This window comes from Lactuca serriola, chromosome 4 (assembly GCF_051521515.1).
Source record: "Lactuca serriola cultivar US96UC23 chromosome 4, Lser_US96UC23_V15, whole genome shotgun sequence".
Taxonomy (NCBI): Eukaryota; Viridiplantae; Streptophyta; class Magnoliopsida; order Asterales; family Asteraceae; genus Lactuca; species Lactuca serriola.
Window position 1 is genome coordinate 326,347,960 of NC_136411.1, and position 22,495 is coordinate 326,370,454.

Genomic DNA, 22,495 nt, shown 5'->3' on the forward strand with positions numbered 1-22,495 from the left:
AGAAAGAGAGAGAGAGAGAGGTATAAATGTTCCTCACATCTATTATGTGCTAGAATGCACCAATAGGAATTTAGTATTAATTATATGTATATTAAATGCTCTCCAGAATGCTCTCGTTCTTCATATTCCATACAACTTTATTTTATTTTAAGTGAGTGAGTCCTGAAACAAAATACGAACTCATATAAAAAAACCTAGATGCGAATTCATTCTGAAAAAATGTTATTGCTGACATTAATGATGAATTTAATTAGTTTTCATAAAAGGAGAATTATAATTATGGATATCATTTAATATACATATAATTATGGAAATCATTCAATATCTATATTTATTTAATTAAATAATTATTTAATTTACTAAATTCTTAGTGGTGCATTCTAGCACACAATAAATGTAAGAAATAAAATAACCTAGTCATATATATATATATATATATATATATATATATATATATATATATATATATATATCGGATAGTGATGGGTGATGAGAGATGAGAGATGAAAGATGGGATATGAGAGATGAAAAAAATTATTAGGTGATGCCCAGACCCCCTTACTGGTGATGATTGTGATGATTGTGATGTAGTCATCTACCAGAGTATAGATGTAAACCATAGACTAATCTAAACAGTTCGGTGGAATACCAGCAGGAATGCAACGTGGTAGGTGATTAATTATGAGTTCAAGCGATGTACGAATTGTGTTTTCATGTGATGTACTCTACTGACATATATTGCGGAGGAATCCATGAAGCATTACTGTCAGTGCGATGATAGACAATGAACATTAGGAGAAGCCCTTAGCGATGAAAATATCAAATGCGATGATTAGACGACGAACCTTAGGAAAAGTCCTTAGCGATGAAATCCGATATAGGTGATGATCCTTAAGAGATGTTCTGAGAAATTAATATAGAAGAAAACGAGGATGGATAATTGGGTTAATTGTTTGTTTGATAATTAGACATATTAACTATATTGTTGTGGGTTGAAATCTCTATGTACTTACCAGGTTTCCCAACCTGATTCACTCAACTTCTTTGTATCACAGGTATCGTTACCAAGGTACATGCACGATGAGAGATTCTAGGAGATTTATAGTGTTAGTCTAAAATATTGTAAAGTCTGTTTATACTTATGTTTTGTATCAGTTACGACATCCTAATTTTTTATAAATCAATGAAAAACATGACAAGCAATGCAAATAAGTTGTTTGTAATGGTAGATTATAAGGCTTTTATGACTAGTGCTACCATGTTAAACGAGACAGAGAGCATGTGCAAATTTCTTTAGCTTTTATTAGCACTACTATGACTTTTAATTGGAACATGACTTAATCATTTAAACTATATATAGTGTTTTCTTTTAACATAATACAAAATAAAGAACAATTTTATACATAACAATTAAGTTCTAACTTTTCAGAAATTTATCCTCATTTTATGTTTCCCTTTTCATTTCTTCAAGAATATTTTTAAACATCATAAACAAATATAGAATTTGATAGGTCAAGTGTATGTTGAGTACCCATTTTCTTGAAGTATCATTCCTCATCATTACTGGCCTCATCCAAAATCCGTTCTCTCGCCTTTGTCGCCTGATATATACACACAAAGATCATTCAAATTTATCACTTCATACCTTAGTAAACTTCTAAAATCGAAAGAACTTTATGGGTTGAATCAATAACCTGTTTTTCCCAACTCGTAAAAGATGTCACAAGAGTAAGTAGAACACATTGCACCATTGATCCAACAATTAATCCACTCCACAATCCTTCCCCTTTTAGATTCAACACAAAACCAAGAACCAAAGCCATTGGGATTCCAGCAAGATAATACGATCCAAGATTAATGTAAGCCCCAATATGTTGCCAACCACTCCCTCTAGCAACTCCTGTTTACAAGAAGCAACTTTCATTATCATTTTGAAGACCAAATCTCAGTAGCTTTTGTTAGGGTTTAAGCTTACCCGAAAGAATTGCTTGTATTGTGTCTGTAAATATGGTGAAACAAAGAAGAAAGGTGATGTCTTTCACATAGTCGACTAGTTGTTTCTCTGTACCAAATGCATAACCCAGAATAGAACGTGAGCATAGGAGAGTGGTTATGGCGATGATTGCTTCCACTGCTCCAAGACCTGATGCAGCCATGAGAGCGGTTTTTGCAGCATCTGGGTTCCCAGCTCCTAGTTCATTGGATACTCGTGTGCTGAAAACGATTAGAATTTTAGTCTGGGAATTGGATGTATGTTCACTTTGGCAAAACGTTCGAACAGGTTAAGTGCAAACCTTACAGCAGCTCCGAATGAGTAAGGTATGAAGTAGTGTATGGTGCTAATCGTGAGGCTGTTACAAAAAAGATGATACGAGAGATGTTAAATTTGTATGAAATGTTCAAAAATCGTAAGTTTTATAAGTTTGTGCAGAAGATTGAAAGAAGATTACCAAATTGAAAGCACTGAAGTCTCTAATTGAGGATTTGGCAACAACCCAGATAACAAAATCACAATCTCATATGACCACCATTCAAGACTACAAAAAAAAATATCCATGAATTACATCTTTCAAATGGTGTAAATGTTAGAGTTTTTTGAAGGTTCTTCGAGCTTTTACCAAATCATGACAGCAGATGGAATGGCAAAGCGAAAGAACTCCTTGATGCTTGAAAAAACATCTCCTGAGAACGTTACACGAGTCTGTTCGCATGATTTGGAGTAACACAAGTAAAGCCCAAGAAGAATCGCATTCAAAGTATATGAAGTTCCAATGGCTAACGCGGCTCCAGCTGTCCCAAGTCCGAGCTTAAACACTAGAACCCAACATACGGGTACGTGAAGAACAAGTACTACAACTGACGTCCATAGCATCGGAAAGATGAGACTTTGTGACTGGAGGTAGCGAGTGATAGATTGGAGTATGGCATAGGGGAAAAGCGAAGGGATTAGCCAGACTGAGAATTTACGTGCTTCGATTGAAATTGAAGGGTCTTGGCCCAAAAGGATTAGGAGTCTGTCGATGTAAATCCACAAAATGGAAATGGGGAAACAGATGAAAATGAGTGAAATTATGGCGCCATATGTGTAGGTACCAACCCTCTCGTATTGCTTTGCTCCGTATGCTTGTCCGCATAAAGTTTCAAGGGCACTTGACATTCCAAACTATAAAATTTTGAAGTTTTAAAATTGATATAATATTATATAAAAAAAATATTTTTCTACCTATTTAAAACCGGTAACAAATTATCTTAGAATTATTTTTTAAATTGTTATAAAATATTGAAATTTTCTTGAAAAAATTTATTATTTTATTGATATCGTTGTTGTTGTTGTTGTTGTTATAGTTATAGTAAAAACTTAAATAAACATTGTTTTTAATAATTTTATTATATATATATATATATATATATATATATATATATATATATATATAAGAAAAATAAATAAAAATTTGTCTGTAAGAAAAGAAACGTCACAATATTTCTTTTTATACATGTCTAAAAACATTTAACTAAAAAAATTATTCTTAATTTTTTTAAGGTATATATATATATATATATATATATATATATATATATATATATATATGCGATTTTGAATGTTTATAAAGTCAAAAAAAAATATACCTCAAAGTATTTTTTATGTATTTCTATTGGTTTTCTAGGATTTCTACGTTTCTAGGGTTTTTGTGTTGTAACATCCATTATGCAAGTAACCTTCCATTTATGCCCTTATTATGAAAATTACTCCTTTGGTCCTTAAAGAGAAAACATGTTGGGCAGCCTAGTACATTGGGCATACGTGGTTGATGCCAAAACCCTAATTTGTTTGGACCTTATATAAGCATCATTAACTCCCAAAGATTCATTCCCTCATCACCCTCCAGCTCCATTTCATACCTTGAAACCCTAATCCACCTTTGTAAGCATTTTAATCCTTAGAGTGTATTGTTGGTGTTCTTGAAAGGAGAAGAAGGAAGTGGATTCCCCTTAGAAGCTCAAGACCATCTAGATCCAGAAGTATCTTGCCCTCAGACATCTTTTGGAGGTATAAACTTCAGACTTTGATGTTTATTTGCTTTGGATCTTGTTAGCTCTTAAGATTTATGCTTTTCGTCCTTTGTGCTTGGTGTTCATGAGTATGAATTACTCCAACCCATAAAGGTTGTCCTTCCTTGTGTTTTTAGGTGTTTAGAACCACAAAAATATGATCTTGGTTCCTTTCCTTTCTTCATGCATGAGATATGAGTTGATGGTTTATGCAATAACTTAGGGTTTAGTTATTGGACCCTTTCTAGCCTTGGAAAATCATAAAGTTGGAAACTTTATGACTTAGGACATTATTTTGAACTAGATATGGGTTTTGGACGAAGTGTCCTAACGGATTAAGCACTTACTAGAAATGAAAGTTGGCAGATGCGTACATTGGGCGCACCTGACGGTACATTGTGCAAACGTGGTCAAGACCCTACAATCTGGTCAAGAAGTGTAGTACGTCGGGCGTAGTAGCAGAGTAGACCGAGTGTACTTAGTCTGAGTTGATTCAGTTGACTTTTTGACCTTTTACATTGACCATGATTTTAACCAAGTTGACCTAGGGTATTTTAGGTATTTTCAGCTGTGAATTTAGTCTAGGTCACTGTTTTCTATATAGGTGACACGTAGAGTTGACAATTTGAGGAGCATTCTTTTCTGCTATCTTTTCAGACTGAGGTGAGGTTTCCTCACTATACTTGTGGGTCGATGGTACCAATGTCGGCACAGTAAATTGTGTATTCTAGTTTGAAATATTGCTCTGCTATATTGATATGTTAAGATCTACATGATTATCTAGTTGTTATTATGTGTTTTATCTATTATATATGTCGACATAGTGTGGTGGGGTTGAGATTGTATTGCTTTGTGTGTTAAGTCAACAAACCTGGGCAATCAAACTGACAAATTATGGAACTAGGGTAATCCAACTGGGAGGTTGTGGACCTAATATGTATTAGGCAATCTAACCGAAAGGCTATGGGCTAGGGCAATCCAACCGGAAGGTTCTCGGCCAGGGTTAATCTAACCAGGAGGTTGTGGACCCAGTATATGTTTTATATATGTTATGTTGTGTGGTATATGAGGGAAACACACTAAGCTTTAGCTTACAGTTTAAGTTTTATGTTTCGATTACTTCAGATAATCGGGGACAAGCAAAGGCGAGATCGTGTACATCCTTCTGATTTTATGACATTTGATTTTGGTACACTCTGATATGTGATAATTATCTTCGGAAACAATTTTTTGTAAACAATTAACGTTGCGATTGGCTATTTAAAATGAAATTTTTTTCCTTGATATTTAGGATGCTACAATTTGGTATCACAGTCCTGGTATGACAGAATTAGATGAGCATCCGTGTGAATCCAAACTCAAACTAAGTATCTACAAAAGTTTTCAATTTATTTTCAAAATTGTGTTCAGCTTGTTTTCAAAGTAACCAAGGAAGGATGGTATGTGTACGATCCGTCGGAGCAAGAAAGTACCCCAATTTATCCACATTGTTATTTATTATTAATGATTATGTTAGAACTGCATGCTAGTAGTAGGCTAGGGATCTTCAAGAATTACATGATAGGGTTTCCTGAAAATGTTTCTTATTCCTTGTCTGGTTGTGGGCTTGGGGTAGAATCAAATATTCAACTATCTATAGAATGCAACATTATGTATGATTAGCATGCACGAGCGGTTGCAGGGTTGGTGAAAGTTTCATGAGTGAGAATGTGGGTGTAGAAGGCCACTTGAGGAATGCTTATCCACTCTCGAGAGAGTGATGATAGGATGTATGTGTATCCTAGTTGTGGGTTGTTTTCGAGCAGTTTGTGATGATCCATTGAGACAAATATGGGTAGGTGTGGAATGTAGTATTGGTTGGTACTATTGGAAGCACAGGACCCATATGTGTAGCAAAGAAGTCACAAACTCTGAGGGTTTAGTCTATCTATGATTGTTTGAATTGTGGAATTTTTGATATATTTTGGTTCATTTTCAGTATGGTATTCACGAGAGGATCTGGAGCGGGTGGCCAGGATAGGACAAGGTTGACTAACGACCAGATACCAAAGATTATTGTCGTTGAGGTGGCTACTGTTGTTCTGGGTTCAATTCAGAGCTGTGTGGATCGATAAAGACCATTATGATCAAACTATTTGATAATCGATATGCTGCCCTCACTAAGGTTGTTGCTGCTGCAGCTACCACGCTTGTTACTGCTACGGGGATTTAGGGGGAGAGATCATTCTAGTATCGGGACTTCAACAACATAAATCCCCCAGAGTTTGATGGGGTCAAATAGCCTATTCTGGCGATTAGTTGGTTGTCTGATGCGGAGGTTTTCTTCTTCATATGTTCATGTCTAGATGACCAAAAGGTCAAGTACGCCATGAACCTTCTTTGGCTAGGGGTGAAGCATTGGTGGAGATCGGTGTCTGGTTCTTATACTCCTGAGTAGAGGGTTACTGTTACTTGATAGCAGTTCTCGAAGATGTTTCGTATGAGATATGTTCCCCTTATAGGGAGGGAGATATTGTCTCAGGAGTACCTGGATCTGAGAAAGACTATTGAGACGGTGACAGAGATCACCAAAATGGTCACGGAGAGGGCTCTTTTTGTTGGATTAGGTGTCTAATCCAATAAGTAAAATGATATATACTTGAATTCTTAACAAAGTCCTTGTGGGTTGCTCTCAAACCTACTAATTGAATAAGATAATTTTTAGAGAGAGAGACTGATTAATTGATTTATTATATGATTATTAAATATAAATAAATGAATTTATTAGTATGTTATGAGAATAATATATTAATTAGAAATAGTGTTATTTAATTAAGAATTAACTAGAATTAATTTTGGGATTAGTTAGATTAATTAAAAGTGTGAAGACCTAAGTTATATTGTTCAATAGTTGGACGCGAGAGGATGCTAGAATAGTCCTATGATGGCCGAAAATTAGAGGCTTCCTTAGGGTTCTAGAATATCCCTTGGAGATAATTAGGAAACTAGATAATTACCTGATTTAAGATAATATTATTTTAATCAATTAAGGGTTATCAAGGGTTTTCCTATCAGCTATAAATAAGGATCATTAGCCTCTAAATTTTGCCCATCGCTCCTATTCCTAAGAGCCAACCAAAATTTCCCATCTCCTCTTCTCTCTTCAAGTTTCCTAGTTACTAGGGTTTGGATGTGAACCATGAGAGGCATGAGATTTCTGGTGCTAGCATCCAAGAGTTTTTCAAGAAGGATTGCTTGATTCTTTACTACAATAATAAAAAAGGTATGTAATCCCTAACTTGTTTAGGAATTTTGAAATTAGCTAGTGTATAGGGTTTGTGCTGTTCAATAGAATGTTACTTCAATAGTGTTATGACTAGATCTATTAGGTTGCATGTACCCTTAAGTGTATAAGGATTTATCTACGTTATTGCATCTAAAATCCATCAGTGGTATCAGAGAGTATGGTTATCTAACAATTGATAGTGCATTGCTTTAACTTGATCAAAATCCAACTAGGAGATATTGCAGAATCGTCATTACGCAGTGGCCCCACGTCATGGTCCTCTTCTGCCACGAAGTGTGGATCTTCATATCTGCATTTTTCTTTATTCTACCATAACGTGGTAGTTGATTGCCACAACGTGGTGAACCTTATCAATAGCGAAATTGTTCTTTGCTTAATTCAAAATTGATTACGATAATTACTTTAGATAATATTATTTTAATTGTTTAACACCAAAATATTTATCTTGGTAACCTGATATCCCATATCATGAATTTGTGAATTATCCTTATGGTTTGATTAATTTAATTAATTGTTAATTAAAAGATAAAGACTAAAATCATAATTGGTTTACTTTAAATTATATTAATTTTTATATTAACTTCGAAAATTTAAATTTACAGCTAGTATTTTAAAAAAGTATTTAAAATACACCTTATATGTATAATTAAAAGTTTAATATATAATATGTATAACACAAGTCAGTAAAATTGCAAGTACGCCTCATTTACGAAGGTAGTCTATAAGGGGAGTTTAAGGAAACGACCTAAAAAATGACCGTCATTGGGTATCTACTCTTACCTACTGCTCTCTTGCATGGTGGAGAGTCGTTAGCCGAACAGGTTTGATATGACATAATCTCATTAATAAGTATAATATATAACTATTTTTAAAAAATCTCGCTCTTAGTTACTTTAGGAAAAATGTGAAAAGTACGTTAATCCATAAAATTGCACAATATACTTTATAAGTAGTTAGTGCAGCATTTGTGGTTAACGGGCACACTAATAGTGACTATAAAGAGTAACAATGAGCATCTTGAAAATTATCATTGTTAATTGAGCGCGTGTGGTTAACTGACACATTAATTAGAGATGATAAATTACTTTAAGAGTGGCAAGCATATTTGTATGGTTATTCACATCTTATTTGTGATCCTCGGCATCCCAGTCGCAAATAGACGAGAATAATCAGATATTAAACATGTCATTGATAAGAATCAATGAATCTCAAAAGATCTAAGGATTTCATATTTGAATTTGGTAAATTGCCTTTACCTACTGATAACATCTATTTTATATGTATGTTCATGACGTATTCTGATTATTTTATACTATGTTTTTTATGCTATTTATAGCTAAAAGGTACTTAAAATGTTTAAATTTATATTTTACAAGTATAATTGTTGCTAGAACGGAAACGAAGTGAAAAAGACTGGAATTGGGTTGAATTTCAAAAAGAGAATAAGTCGCTGAAGAGGCTCATTAGGCCCAGCGTAATGGGGGAACGCCAGCATTCGTGGCTGGGTCGCAAAGTCAGAAAACGCGTTGATTTACAATGTACGCCCGTCGTAATTCATGAATTCCCAAAGTTCGTAAGGCGGTTCCAAAACCTATATATTGTGATCTAGGCTGGACTAGAAGGGAGATTACAAAGTTTATACTTCCTTAGTCAATAAAGAACACATATTCTGATGTTTTGAGGGTGTAGAAGGCGGCCGAAAGGTCATTAAGCTGACAGGAGGGAAGATCTGAAGGATTAGGGAGCGGATTCATGCCAAAGATCATGTGGTTTGTTGTTCTAACCATGATTAGCATTCCACTATGATTCCATTTTGTGTTTACTTTCTGATTTAAGTGTTAAAACCTTTTACTTCATTTTAATGATTTGATGAATCATATGAGTTTTTGGTTTAATTGCAATTTGGATTCTTTATTCTTATTTAATTTATTTTGTCAAGTTTGATTGCAAGATCCATATGTGTTAAAGATTGTTACTTTTTTCCCTATTTCTGAATTAATAGAGTCTATATGGCCATTCTGATTGTGTTAATTTGAATCATAGTTGTCCATGACCATTGGTAATTATGAGTAGTGTTGGACCAAAACCTAAGGTTAGGAAATAAAGTAATGAACTTTAATGTGTGTGCGTAAGTAGATGACCATTATATGCATGATTTAACTTCTATGACTATTAGGTTTAATAAACATAAAATATTGCTTAATACGAATTAAATAAAGATTTGCATGATTGTTTGTTCATTTGATCAATGAATTAACAGTTGTGTTAAAATCAAAGGACTAGTAGTCTGAAAATGATGCTAGTCATATTAGGAATCGGTGAAAATGAATAAATATACATTGTATTAGTAGTTAGCCATTATTTTGAGATGTAATTTGCCTAAACCAAAGTACCTAAAGAGATTTGTCTTCCAGTCAGTTTATCGATATGTGATGTTAGGTTGTTATTTTAGTTTTAATTTAACAAAACCCCTTCTTTATAGTTTTTTTTTGTCTTTTGTGTAACCTATAATCATAAATTCCAAATTAGTTCACCATCGTTCCCCTTGTGTTCGACAACCTTGCTTATCAAAATTATATTATGATCGATCAGGTTCACTGCCTGTAAGGTGTGACTATATGTGATAGACTAGGATTTATAAAAAAAAAAAAAAAAAAAAAAAAAAAAAAAAAAAAAAAAAAAAAAAAAAACAAACAAACTAGTGCATTAAAATATACACAACAAGTTTTTTGAGCCATTGTCGGGGAAGGGTTTTCAGTTAATTTATTTTATTTGATTATTCGTTATTTGTTTTTGCATTTTTAGTTTTATTTTATTTGATAACATGTCACTTATCGGGAATATTTTTTTGTTATTTTGTAGGAATTCGTGATCATATGCATTGTTTGGTTTTACTTTTATCATAGGTTTCGAGATTGCAAGCGATTAGAGAATTCTTGAGTTGATTAGTCTACTAATTTGGTGATTTGTCTAACTCAATCCATGAGGCGTAGTATAGCAAGGCATGTACAGGTGGTTAAGTGGAAGAACGAACTCTTGCCACTATTGACTAGTTGATTCAACTCTTGTTCTACTTATTAGTTAATGGTGCAAGCAAAAGAAAGGAAATAGTATGACAGGTCTCAAAAGTTTTTTTTCACAAACCACAACTTGCATGCAAGAGATTTAATCAACAATTGTAGCTTCATTTCGATGAACACGAGTGATTGTGATATCCTTTTTTTTATTTTGGTTTGCTAATTTTTAGTTATTTTAGTGAGTTTTTTTATTTTTATTTTTATTTTGTTTTCCATGTTCATGCTCTTGATGTTTTAGATCTTTGCATAATTTTTGCCCTTTAGATGCCTTCAATAAGTTCAACCGCTAGGTCCGACTACTATTTTATCACAAGAGAAAAATTTGTGTGAGAGTTTGAAGTTGACAATCGTGAGCCATGACTTTCAATAAGTGTGGGGTGCACGGCGATTTCGTTAGGGATTATTTTTCTAAGAATGGTGTTCCTGACCTAATCGAGTCCTATGGTATAGAAGAGTTGTTCCCATGCCATGGAGTTTTATTCCAACACGACTAGGTCTGACTGCCATGACATGGTTGACACTTTTCTATGTCGTGGGGGAGTTTTTCATCGCGAGAGGAAGCTGCCATTCTAGAGACCACGACATGGTCAACACTTACCACGTCCTGGCCAAGCTTTTATTCGCGATTCTGATTTTTCCTCATTCGAAGACACGATGTGGTTGAAACTTCCCAAATTGTGTTCACTGTACATTGCATTAATTTTCAATTCTTTGCACCACAATCCAGAAATCGGTGTTATTGGTCTTATTTTCCAACACGCTCAAAAGCAGTATTCCAGTTTCTAGTCTTCAAGCCAATTTTGGAGCAACTTTTCGAAGCCCCCATTTGTTTCGATCAAGTCACTACAACCCCAGGGGAGCCTGTTCCTTTTTCTCCCTCTTTATTTTTATGTTCTTTAATTGTTTAACTATATAATAGGGACATTGCATCAAATAAGTGTGGGGTAGGGGGCCGAATATAAGAATACAAGCTTATTGATTAAAAATTTGAAAAATGGATAGAATTTATAAAATTTTAGAAAGACTTGTAAAAATAGTCTAATTTTGAAATTCAAGTACATTTAAAAAAATGTATTTTTATATTGACATCTAGATTATTAGTGTTGTGTGCAACGATCCGATGCAAGTCTTGATATTTAATCGAGCCAAAATATGTTATAGTATATATTTGTGGCTTACCTGTCCTAGTGAAATCGTGAGACAAAAACACGACCTTGCCCAGTTTGAGGGATGTAAAAGTTTTGGCTTTGGGAAACCCTATATCTAATAAAAAGCTTACTAGTGACTAATTTATCTCCGGGGTCCTTTCTGTCAAAATAAAGTGAGTCGGTTTATCAAGTTTATCTGTTTACTTTTCTATATTGTTGAGTCTAGTTATTATATAAATAAAGTAATAGTTCATGAGTGGAGCCAATTTGTGACCTTTGGGACTTGGCCAGTATTCCCCACGAGATATTTTTATATATGTGTCTACCTGCATTACGTTAACGCGGATCGAAACAGGAAGAGTATCATTACACCGGTTGCATTGAAAGTCATGGGCTCCATTAATGACCTAAGGGATTCCGAGTACTCCAATGAATCTTTTAGAAACTCACGAACTATAGTATTAGTAAAAGTTGCAACTAAGTTTAAGTTTAAGTTACTTGTTTGCTAATATGTTATTACAGGAAGCTAAAATATTGAGAAAAGATAAAAAAAAAATGAAAAATGAAAAAAAAAAAGTGAGAAAAAAGTGAAAAAAGAGAAAAAGTTCCAAAAGAAAATGTTGCAACAAATAAAAGTATAGTTATATTTTTAGGATAATTATATTATATATTATTTTCCTTTTTGTTGAGTCACTTGGCATTTGACAATAACTTTTGAGATGAAAAGGGGGTAAATAAAAGGGCATAGGAGGTAAGAATGCCAAAAATGAATGTTGTTCAAATTGACATGGAAGTGTTTATGAGGATCGTTAGTATTTAGAATTGGGAAAGTTCTCACAAAAATTAGATAAAAATATATGGGGTCTTGATGCAATGGATGGGCTCAAAATGGATTGTTATGTGCGATGTTGGTGACTAGGATTTTGATGTAATAATATAATAAAATTAGTTTTGCTTGAGGGCAAGCAAAAGACTAGTGTGGGGTAATTTGATAATGGTCTATTTTATACATATATTCATGATGTTTTCATATTATTTTATATTATGTTATTATGCTATTTAGAACCAAAAGGTACTTATAATGCTTAAATTTATATTTTACAGGTTTAATTGTTGCTAGAGGGGAAATGAAGCAAAAAGGACTAGAATTGGAGCTAAATTGAAAGAAGAGAAGAAGTGGTTGAAGAGGCCCATTAAACCCAACGTAATGGGGGAATGCCTAACATTCACGGTCGGGTCGCAAATTTAGAAAATGTGATGATTTACAACGTATGCCCAGCGTAATTCATAAACGACCAACATTCATAAGTCAGTTTCAAAACCTATATATTGCGATCTAGGGTGGACCAGAAAGGAGATTACGAATTTTATACTTCCTTGGTCGATAAGAAACACACCTTATGCTGTTTTGAGGGTCTAGAAGGCGTCCAGAAAGCCGTTAAGCAGACAGGAGTGAAGATCTGAAGGATTTGGGAGCAAATCCATGCTAGAGATGATGTGTTTGTTGTTCTGACCATGATTAGCATTCCATTGTGATTCCTTTATGTGTTTACTTTCTGATTTAGGTGTTAAAACCTTTTACTTTGTGCTTATGATTTGATAAATTTTTTAGTTTATGGTTTAATTGCTATTTGGATTGCTTATTCTTATTTACTTTATTTTTTCAAGTTTGATTGCAAGATCCATATGTGTTAACGATTGTTACTTTGTTCCCTATTGCTTAATTAATAGAGTCTAGATGACCATTATGACTGTGTTAATTTGAATCATAGTTGTCCATGACCATTGGTAATTTTGACTAGTGGTGGACCAAAACCTAGGACTAGGAAATAAAGTTATGAACTTTAATGTATGTGCATGAGTAGATAACCATTCTATGCATGATTTTACTTTTATGATCATTAGTATTAATAAAGATCAAATCTTGCTTAATACGAATTAAATACAAATTTGCATGATGGTTTGTTCACTTGATCAATGAATTAATACTTGTGTTACAACCAAAGGATTAATAGTCTGACAATGATGCTAGTCATATTAGGAATCGGTGAAAAATGAATAAATATCCATTGTATTAGTAGTTAGCCATTAAATTGAGATGTAATTTGTCTAAACCAAAATACATAAATAGATTTGTTTTCCAATCAGTTTATCAATATTTGATGTTAAGTTGTTATTTGAGTTTTAATTTAATAACACCCTTTCTTTATTGTTTTTGTGTGTTTTGTGTAATCTATAATCAAGAATTCCAAATTAATTGACCACCATCCCCTTGTGTTCGACACCCTTGTTTATAAAAACTTTACTATGCTAGATCAGGTTCACTACCTGTACAGTGTGTTTAGATGTGATAGACTAGGATTTATAAATAAAAAAATAGCACATTAAAATATACACATCACATACCTTCATAAATTCGTGATAAGAATACGAAATCCCTGTTCTTAGTTGTGAATTGTTATTTTGGATCCTAGCCTTAAATATTAATTATTGGTTAAAAGATTAAGGATTATTATCATCAAACTAAAACTACTTTCTTTTCTCTATAGATTTCTACTTCAGGTCATGCTTATGTTCCTTAAAATTCTTACCACAACTTTCCGCTTATCTGGATCATGTCCAAGGTGACATTGGATGGAACCAACTACAATGATTGGATATGCAACGTCAAGATGGCTCTTCAATACAAAGGCAAAGAGTAGGTCCTTGAGAAACAACTCGTTGACATCAATGAGGCCAATGCTACTCCTAAAGAAATAGCCTCCTACAATAAACATGATGACGACGCGACTAAGGTTGCTTGCATCATGGTTGCCACCATGATTCCTGAGTTTCAAAAGTTTTATGAGGACTATTGGCCATACGAGACGAACTTGGATCTTGTGGAAAAGTTTCACAAGAGCTATCATCAAGAAAAGTATGAGATCATCAAAGCATTAATGGCTTGCAAATTGAAGGAGGGAGAGTCTGTCTACAACCATGTGCAAGGAATACAAAGATATGTGGAGCACCTTGACATGCTAAATTTGAATTTCAATGAGGAGAAGGCCATAGACATGGTCCTTAACTCTTTACCACCTTTTTATGATCAGTTCATTTTGGCTTATCAATTGAACAACACACAAACCATAATGGCTCAACTCCATGACTTATTGCAAACAGCTGAGTAAGGATTAAAGAAGAATCAAACTCCTACCTCTAAAAATGCTTATGTCCTTGCCATTGGGAAAAACAAAGGAAAGAAAAGGAAAGGTGCTTCTAAGTAGAACTGGAAGGGCAAGACCCATGTTGGTTCATCTAGCAATGACCCTAAAGCGAAGCCCAATTATGATATTCCTTCTGTTAGTGATCCCAAAGAGGCTATTTGCTTCTATTGTAATGATAAGGGCCATTGGAAACGAAGCTGCCCCAAGTACTTGCAGGACATCAAGGATGGAAAAGTAAAGCCATCGTTGGCAGGTATTTACACTATTCACACTAATAACTCACAACCTAATCAGTATTGGCTCCTTACAGGATGTGGTTTTCACATTTGTGGTGATTTACAAGGACTAAGAGAAAGTGAAGAGGTGGAGCATGGAAGGATGAATCTGATCATGGGTAATAGGCAATCTCCTATTACCAAGATTGGAACTTATAGTCTTATTTTTAGTAGTGATGTTAGATTGGATTTAGTTAATTGTTGCTATTCATTAGAGATTTCACGAAACATTATTTCTTTTCCTGCACTTTTTAGACAAGGTTTTCAATATTTGTTTAGTGATATGAATGGATCGATGTTGTTTTATAAGAATGGCATTTTTACGTTTTAAGCTTTACCTTGTGATGATGTGTATTAAACTATGATTTGTGTTGATAGCTTAGGTAATAGTGTATTTCATATTTATTCGTCTAACGGTTTAGACAAGGCATGCTTGTGGCATTCTCGTCTTGGCACATTAACACGAAACGCATTGCCAACTCCAAAAGGATGGAGTGTTGGAATCATTTGACTTAAGGCCAAATAATGAATTTGAATCTTGTCTTTTAGGGAAGATGCCAAAATTGCATTTCACTAGATCTTTTGAAATGGTTGAGGGTTTGTTGGATCTCATACACACAGATGTATGTGGACCCTTCAGATCCACCACAAGGGATGCTAATCAATTTTTTTTGACATTTACAAATGACTATAGTAGATATGGTTATATCTACTTAATCAAGCATAAATTAGAAACCTTTGAAAAGTTCAAAGAGTTCAAACATGAAGTTGAGAATCAATTAGGCAGGAAGATAAAGATGCTCCAATCTGATAGGGGCGGATAGTATCTTAGTAACGAATTCTACGACTATCTCAAGGAATGTGGAATAGTTTCACAATTGACTCCTCTTAGGATACCACAACTTAATGGTGTGGCTGAGAGGCGTAATCGAAACTTGTTATACATGGTTCGTTCCATGATGAGTCGAGCTTTTCTTCCTATTTCTTTCTAGGGGTATGCTTAGAGACAGTCGCACATATCCTCAATCTTGTCCCTACCAAGAAGATTGCCAAAAATCCTCACGAGATGTGGACAAGGAAAGTTACATCATTAGCACATATCAAAGTGTGGGGTTGTGAAACTTTTGTTACACATGAGAATCATGAAAAACTAGAACCTAGAGGTGAGAGATGTATTTTCATTGGTTACCCACAAAAGTCTTTTGGATATTTGTTCTACAGAGCTAGTGAGAACGTGATCTTTGTAGCATGAAGAGGAGTCTTCCGCGAGAGAGGTATCATATGAAAAGAGGATAGTGGAATTACAATCAACCTTGAAGAGATTCAAGAGCCAAAAAATGAAGGAACCTTAAAAGATACTAGCACACAACCAGAGGATGAGACTCCAGTTGAACCCATTGACCAATCATTACTTCTTCACTGATCTAGTAGAGTTAGTGTGCCACCTGAGTTCTACGGTTTCCATATAACTGCAGACAGTGACATGTTTGCCAGTGATTGTACACTAGCAAATTTGGATGAGCCAGCTAACTACAAGGAAGCAATGGCAAAACCTGAAGCTGCCAAGTGGAAAGAAGCAATAGACAGGAAGATTAAATCCATGTATGATAACTGTGTTTGGAATTTGGTTGATCAAGAACCTAGTCGAAATACAGTTGGTTGCAAATGGATTTTCCAGAAGAAGACCGACCTTGATGTAAAGGTACATACTTTCAAGGCACGACTGCTTGCAAAGGTCTTTACTCAAAACCCAAGGAGTGACTATGATGAGACTTTCACACCAGTGGCCTAGATAAAGTCTATCAGGATAATGCTCACCATTGTTGCCTTTCATGATTATGAAATATGGCAGATAGATGTCAAACCCGCTTTTACTTAACAGGAAGTTGGTTGAAGATGTTTACATGAGTCAGCCAGAGGGTTTTGTAGATGCAAATTTTCCTAATAGTGTGTGTAAGCTTGAGAAATCCATTTATGGATTGAAACAAGTGTCTAATAGATGGAATCTTTGCTTCCACGATAATTTCAAATAATTTGGTTTCTATATGAGTGAATATGAGTCATGTGTGTATGTCAAGGCTAGTAGGAGTATAGTAACCTTTCTAGTATTGTATGTTGATGACATACTCCTTATAGGAAAGGACATTCCAACTTTGCAAGAAGTAAAGTCTTGGCATGGAAAGTGTTTTCCTATGAAGGATCTAAGAGACAAAGCCTATATTCTTGGGATAAGAATCTTAAGGGATAGAAAGAAAATACTGGTTGGTCCTAGTGAATGTACATACTTGGATAAGGTACTAAAACGGTTCAGTATGGAATATTCCAAGAAAGGAGAGTTACCTATTCAGAGTAATGTCAAGTTGAATAAGCCTCAAATCCCTAGTACAGATGAAGAGATAGCAGAAATGAGTTGACTCCCATATGCTTTGGTTGTAGGTTCGATCATGAACATCATGACATGTACTCGCTCTAATGTGTCATTTTCTTTAAGCATTGTCAATCGCTTTTAGGGAAATCTTGGCAGATCTTCTTGGACAGCATTGAAGAATATTATCAAGTATCTGCGAATGAAAAAGGATCTGATTCTAGTCGTTGGTGGCAGTGATACATTGAGAGTAAGTGGGTATAGTGACGTCAGCTTTCAAACAGATAGAGACAATCTTGGTTCTCAATCTGTGTAGATGTTTCTGTTAAATGGAGGAGCAGTTACTTGGAAAAGTTCCAAGAAGGACATCGTGGCTAATTCTACTTGTGAATCAGAGTACATATCAGTGAGTGAAGCATCAAAAGAAGTGGCTTGGCTGAAGAACTTTATCAGTGATCTCAAAGTAATTCAGAACATTCAGGAGCTAATGAAACTTAAGGAGAGTTACCTATTCAGAGTAATGTCAAGTTGAGTAAGACTCAAATCCCTAGTACAGATGAAGAGATAGCAGAAATGATTTGATTTTAGTCCCATATGCTTTGGTTGTAGGATCGATCATGAACGTCATGACATATACTGGCTCTGATGTGTCATTTTCTTTAAGCATTATCAGTCACTTTCAGGGAGATCATGGCAGAGGTTATTGGATAGCATTGAAGAATATTCTCAAGTATCTGCGAATGACAAAGGATATGATTCTAGTCGTTGGTGGCAGTGATACATTGAGAGTAAGTGGGTATAGTGACGTCAGCTTCAAACAGATAGAGACAATCTTGGTTCTCAACTTGTCTAGGTGTTTCTGTTAAATGTACGAGCAGTCACTTGGAAAAGTTCCAAGAAGGACATGGTGGCTGATTCTACTTGTGAAGCATTGTACATATCAGTGAGTGAAGCATCAAAAGAAGTGGCTTGGCTAAATAACTTTATCAGTGATCTCAGAGTAGTTCAGACCATTCAAGAGCCAAGAGAACTTTTCTGTGATAATGAAGGGGCAGTTGCTTTGACCAAAGAACTGATAGATCATGGTAAATCAAGATATACTGACAGGAAGTGTCATTATATCATACATAGAGTTGAAGAAGTTCATCTCATATTAAAGAGAGTGTCTTTAAAAGACAATCCTGCAGATCCTCTCACAAAGGCTCTCAGTAGGGTTAAACATAGTCAACATGCTAGGAGCATTGGTTTGAGATATGATATTAGTTTTAGTAGTTAGATGATCAGTTTGAAACTTGTAATAAAATAAATGTTATTGATTTTGGTGATTGAGTAATAAAGACTATTTATGATTTTGTTAACTGCCTTTGTCAATTATTTACTCTTCTGTTTCATTTTGCATGTTTTACTTCCTGAACAATTTGATTATTCGAAACTCCATAGTCGCTCATACTTTAGGAAGTAAGTAGTGATTGAAGATTGTCCTGAATTGGAATGCAAATTATATAAGGACTTTAGACATAGCAATTGTGTTGTTACAACATTCATGAGTACTTAGAAAATGGAGATTTGAGTATTGGATAAACCCATGCTCAGAGAATTACTTCATGGATTCTATCACGAGTAAGTTTGAGGCGATAATATCTTATATTGTTAAAATGGAGATATATGAGCTGTAATTTACAAGTCGTTTGTACATTCATATTGCGAAAACGCATCAGTAACTTGGTGTTATAAAACATAGTGTCATGTACGATTTGGTGAGTAAAGGATACAAGCATATGAGTCAAAGTTTATTTGTTCCTTTTCCCCTAATAGGAAAAGCGATATCTTAGGGCCCCTCGGTGTTTTGGTGTTGACTCATAGTGTTGGGCCCAACCAGTACTAAATTGATGAGTTCAATTAGAAGTCTTATGAGGTTATTACAAATCTGAAAATCGGGTAACAAAATTTTGGAAAATGAGATTGATTCTAATATATGTCTCGTGTCCATATGATATCTTGTAGAATGAAGAAATATTTGATCACTTATCTTAGGACTAATGATTAATCAGATCAAAGGTTGGAGTTACTTTTGAAAGCACCGTTTGCTAATCATTTAGAAGTTATATACTACAAAATTGTAGTTATAGAGATATCCAAGTCGGAGACTGTTGGATTAGGTGTCTAAGCTAATAACTAAATTGGTATATAATTGAATTATTAAATAAAATTCTTCTGGGTTGCCCTAAAACTTGGTAGTTAAATAGGATAATTTTTAGAGAGAGAGAATGCTTCATTTATTTATTATATGATTAAGAAATAGAAATTAATGAATTTATTAATATGTTATGAGAATAATATATTAATTACAAATAGTATTATAATTAAGAATTAATAACAAATTAATTGGATTAATTAAAAGTGCAAGGACCTAAGATGTAATTATTCAATAGTTACACAAGAGGGGGATTGTAGAATAGTCCTAAGATGGCCAAAAATTAGAGGCTTCCTTAGGTTCCTAGAATATCCCTTGGAGATAATTAGGAAACCAGATAATTACTTGATTTAAGATATTATTATTTTAATCAGGTAAGGGTTATCTAAGGTTTTCCTATCAGCTATACAGAGGAACCATTAGCCTCTAAATTTCTATCAAAACTCTTATTGCTAAGAGCCAGCCAAAATTTCCCATATCCTCTTCTCTCTTCAAGTTACCTAGTTGCTAGGTTTTGGGTGTGAACCATCAGAGGCACGGGATTTCTAGTGCTAGCTTTGAAGAGTTTTTCAAGAAGGATTTTTTGATTGTTTACTACAACAATAAGAAAAGGTATGCAATCCCTAACTTGTTTATGAATTTCGAAATTAGCTAGGGTTATAGGGTTTGTGTTTTTCAATAGAATGTTACTTCAATAGTGTTATGACTAGATCTAATAGGTTTCATGTACCCGAAAGTGTATAAGGATTTATCCGTGTTATTGCCTGTAAAGCCCATCACTTTTCTGCCCTAAGTTTGCTGCTACGGAGCAGGCCCAGATGACTAGGTACTTGAGCATGCTCAAGACAGATATCCGACAGTTTGTGTCTACCTAACAATACGGTATCGTCGATGAGCTTCAGGATGTCGCGAGGAGACGAGAGATTGAGATAGAGACCCAGACGAGGAAGTAGCATCATGCTCCAGTTCAGTCCCAACCGACAACGAAACAATTCAAGCCCACTGTTTATGTTCAGGAGGACAGAGGGGTTGTACTTATGGAAAGTATTGCAAGGTTCATGAGGGTGTTTTCTGATCTTCTTCTAGGTGCTACAAATATGGCAAGGAGAGACATTATGCAAAGGACTATCGCCAACAGGCTCCGCCACCGATTTCCAAGATTTGTTACCATTATGAGCAGGTAGGCCATGTCAAGGCCCAGTTTCCCTTTCTTGCTGCCATACCCGTACGGGCATCAGCTACTTCTACCTTGAGGATGAAGGATGGATGCCAGGGTAAGGCGGAGCCCCCGAGGGCTCGAGGTCGGGCGTTCCAGCTCACAACAGAGGAGGCCATGGCAGCACTGGATATCGTTACTAGTATCTTTTCATTTATTATTATGTCAGATTATTTTATGGGATGCTTATATTTATGATTCTGATAGGTAGCTTCTTAGTGAACTCCTTGCATGCTCTTGTGCTTTTTGACTCGGGTGCTAGTCGGTCTTTTATATCTCAATCTCTTAGTAGGAGTTTTGATATGACTCTTGGAGAGTTGGAGTGTCCATTACAGGGTTCTATCGTCATCAAACATGGGGTTTCTGCATAGAGCATGTATCAAGGTTGTGTTTTGGATATTTTTGGGGTGTCTTACCCGATTGACCTGATCCCTATCCCTATGAGGGATGTGTGCATGATAGTAGGGATGGACTGGTTGAGCAGGTTTGGCGTGATGAATGGATGTGAGGGTCAGCAAGTGGTAGTTCGAACCCCAAGTGGGGGAGAACTGGTTAATTATGGAGAGGGTACCAGGGTTGGATCAAGCATTTGTTCTGTAGCCAAGGCTCGACAATATCTTCAGCATGGGTGTGTGGGTTATCATGCATATGTGGTCGGCACCTGGATTACAAAGGAGGTTTCGGTTTCGGATGTGCCAACGGTTAGAGAGTTTCCAGATGTGTTTCCGGAGGATTTTTTTGGTGTGCCTCCTGAGAGGCAGGTGGAGTTCAGGATCGATTTGGTCCCCGAGGCAGCCCTGGTTGCTATGGCGTCGTATTGATTGGCAGCACCAGAGATGTAGGAGTTGTCCACTCGGCTTCAGGAACTTTTGGGCAAGCAGTTTATCAGGCTGAGCAATTAGCCATGGGGAGCACCAATCATGTTTGTGACTAAGAAGGATGGGTCTCACCGCATGTGTATTAACTATCAGGAGTTAAACAAGTTGACAGTGAATAACCTTCCCACTTCCATGGATTGATGATCACTTCGATCAGCTGCAGGGTGCATCTTGGTTCTCCGAGATCGATTTCAGGTCAGGGTATCACCAGATGAGGGTCAGAGAGGAGGAATTGCAAAAGACGACGTTTTGGACTCCTTATGGTCATTACGAGGTTGTGGTGATGTTGTTTGGGCTCACCAATGCTCCTGCGACATTTATTGATTTGATGAATCGAGTGTGCAGGCTGATGCTTGATGGATTAGTTATTGTTTTCATCGATAATATCTTGGTTTATTCCAAGATCAGTAAACAGCATGAGGAGCACCTTCGAGATTTTTTGGGGAGTTTTTAGGCAAAAACGGTTGTATGTCAAGTTCTCGAAGTGTATTTGTTGGTTACGGGAGGTCTAGTTTTAGGACACCTTGTTAACTAGAACAAAATTTTGGTTGTGCCAGCCAAGATTCAGGTTGTTATGCAGTGGGAGGTTCCGAAGCCTCCCTCGGAGATCAGAAGTTTTTTGGAATTAGTAGGGTATTATCGGAGATTCATTCAGGATTTCTCCAAGGTTGTTGTACCCCTCACTCGTCTCATGAGGAAGGACGTGGATTTTCGCTAGGGGCGTGAGCAGCAGGGTACATTCGAGACATTGAGACAGAAGTTATGTGACGCCCTTGTATTGACTCTCCCTAAGGGTGTTG

The 22,495-nt window shown here is 35.5% G+C and overlaps 1 protein-coding gene across 1 annotated transcript in view; it reads right to left on the minus strand.

Moving 5' to 3' along the window:
- Positions 1 to 1,332: 1,332 nt before the first annotated feature.
- The window catches only part of LOC145097409 (protein DETOXIFICATION 14-like), a 28,859-nt gene continuing 7,696 nt past the window's right edge, over positions 1,333 to 22,495 (minus strand). The window contains exons 2-7 of the mRNA XM_079034959.1: positions 2,619 to 3,163; positions 2,451 to 2,537; positions 2,295 to 2,351; positions 1,976 to 2,214; positions 1,695 to 1,900; positions 1,333 to 1,601 (exon numbers count right to left, since the gene is read on the minus strand). Coding sequence (XP_078891085.1) covers positions 1,548 to 1,601; positions 1,695 to 1,900; positions 1,976 to 2,214; positions 2,295 to 2,351; positions 2,451 to 2,537; positions 2,619 to 3,163 — 1,188 coding nt within the window. The 3' untranslated portion in view covers positions 1,333 to 1,547. The remainder of the gene's footprint in view (positions 1,602 to 1,694; positions 1,901 to 1,975; positions 2,215 to 2,294; positions 2,352 to 2,450; positions 2,538 to 2,618; positions 3,164 to 22,495) is intronic.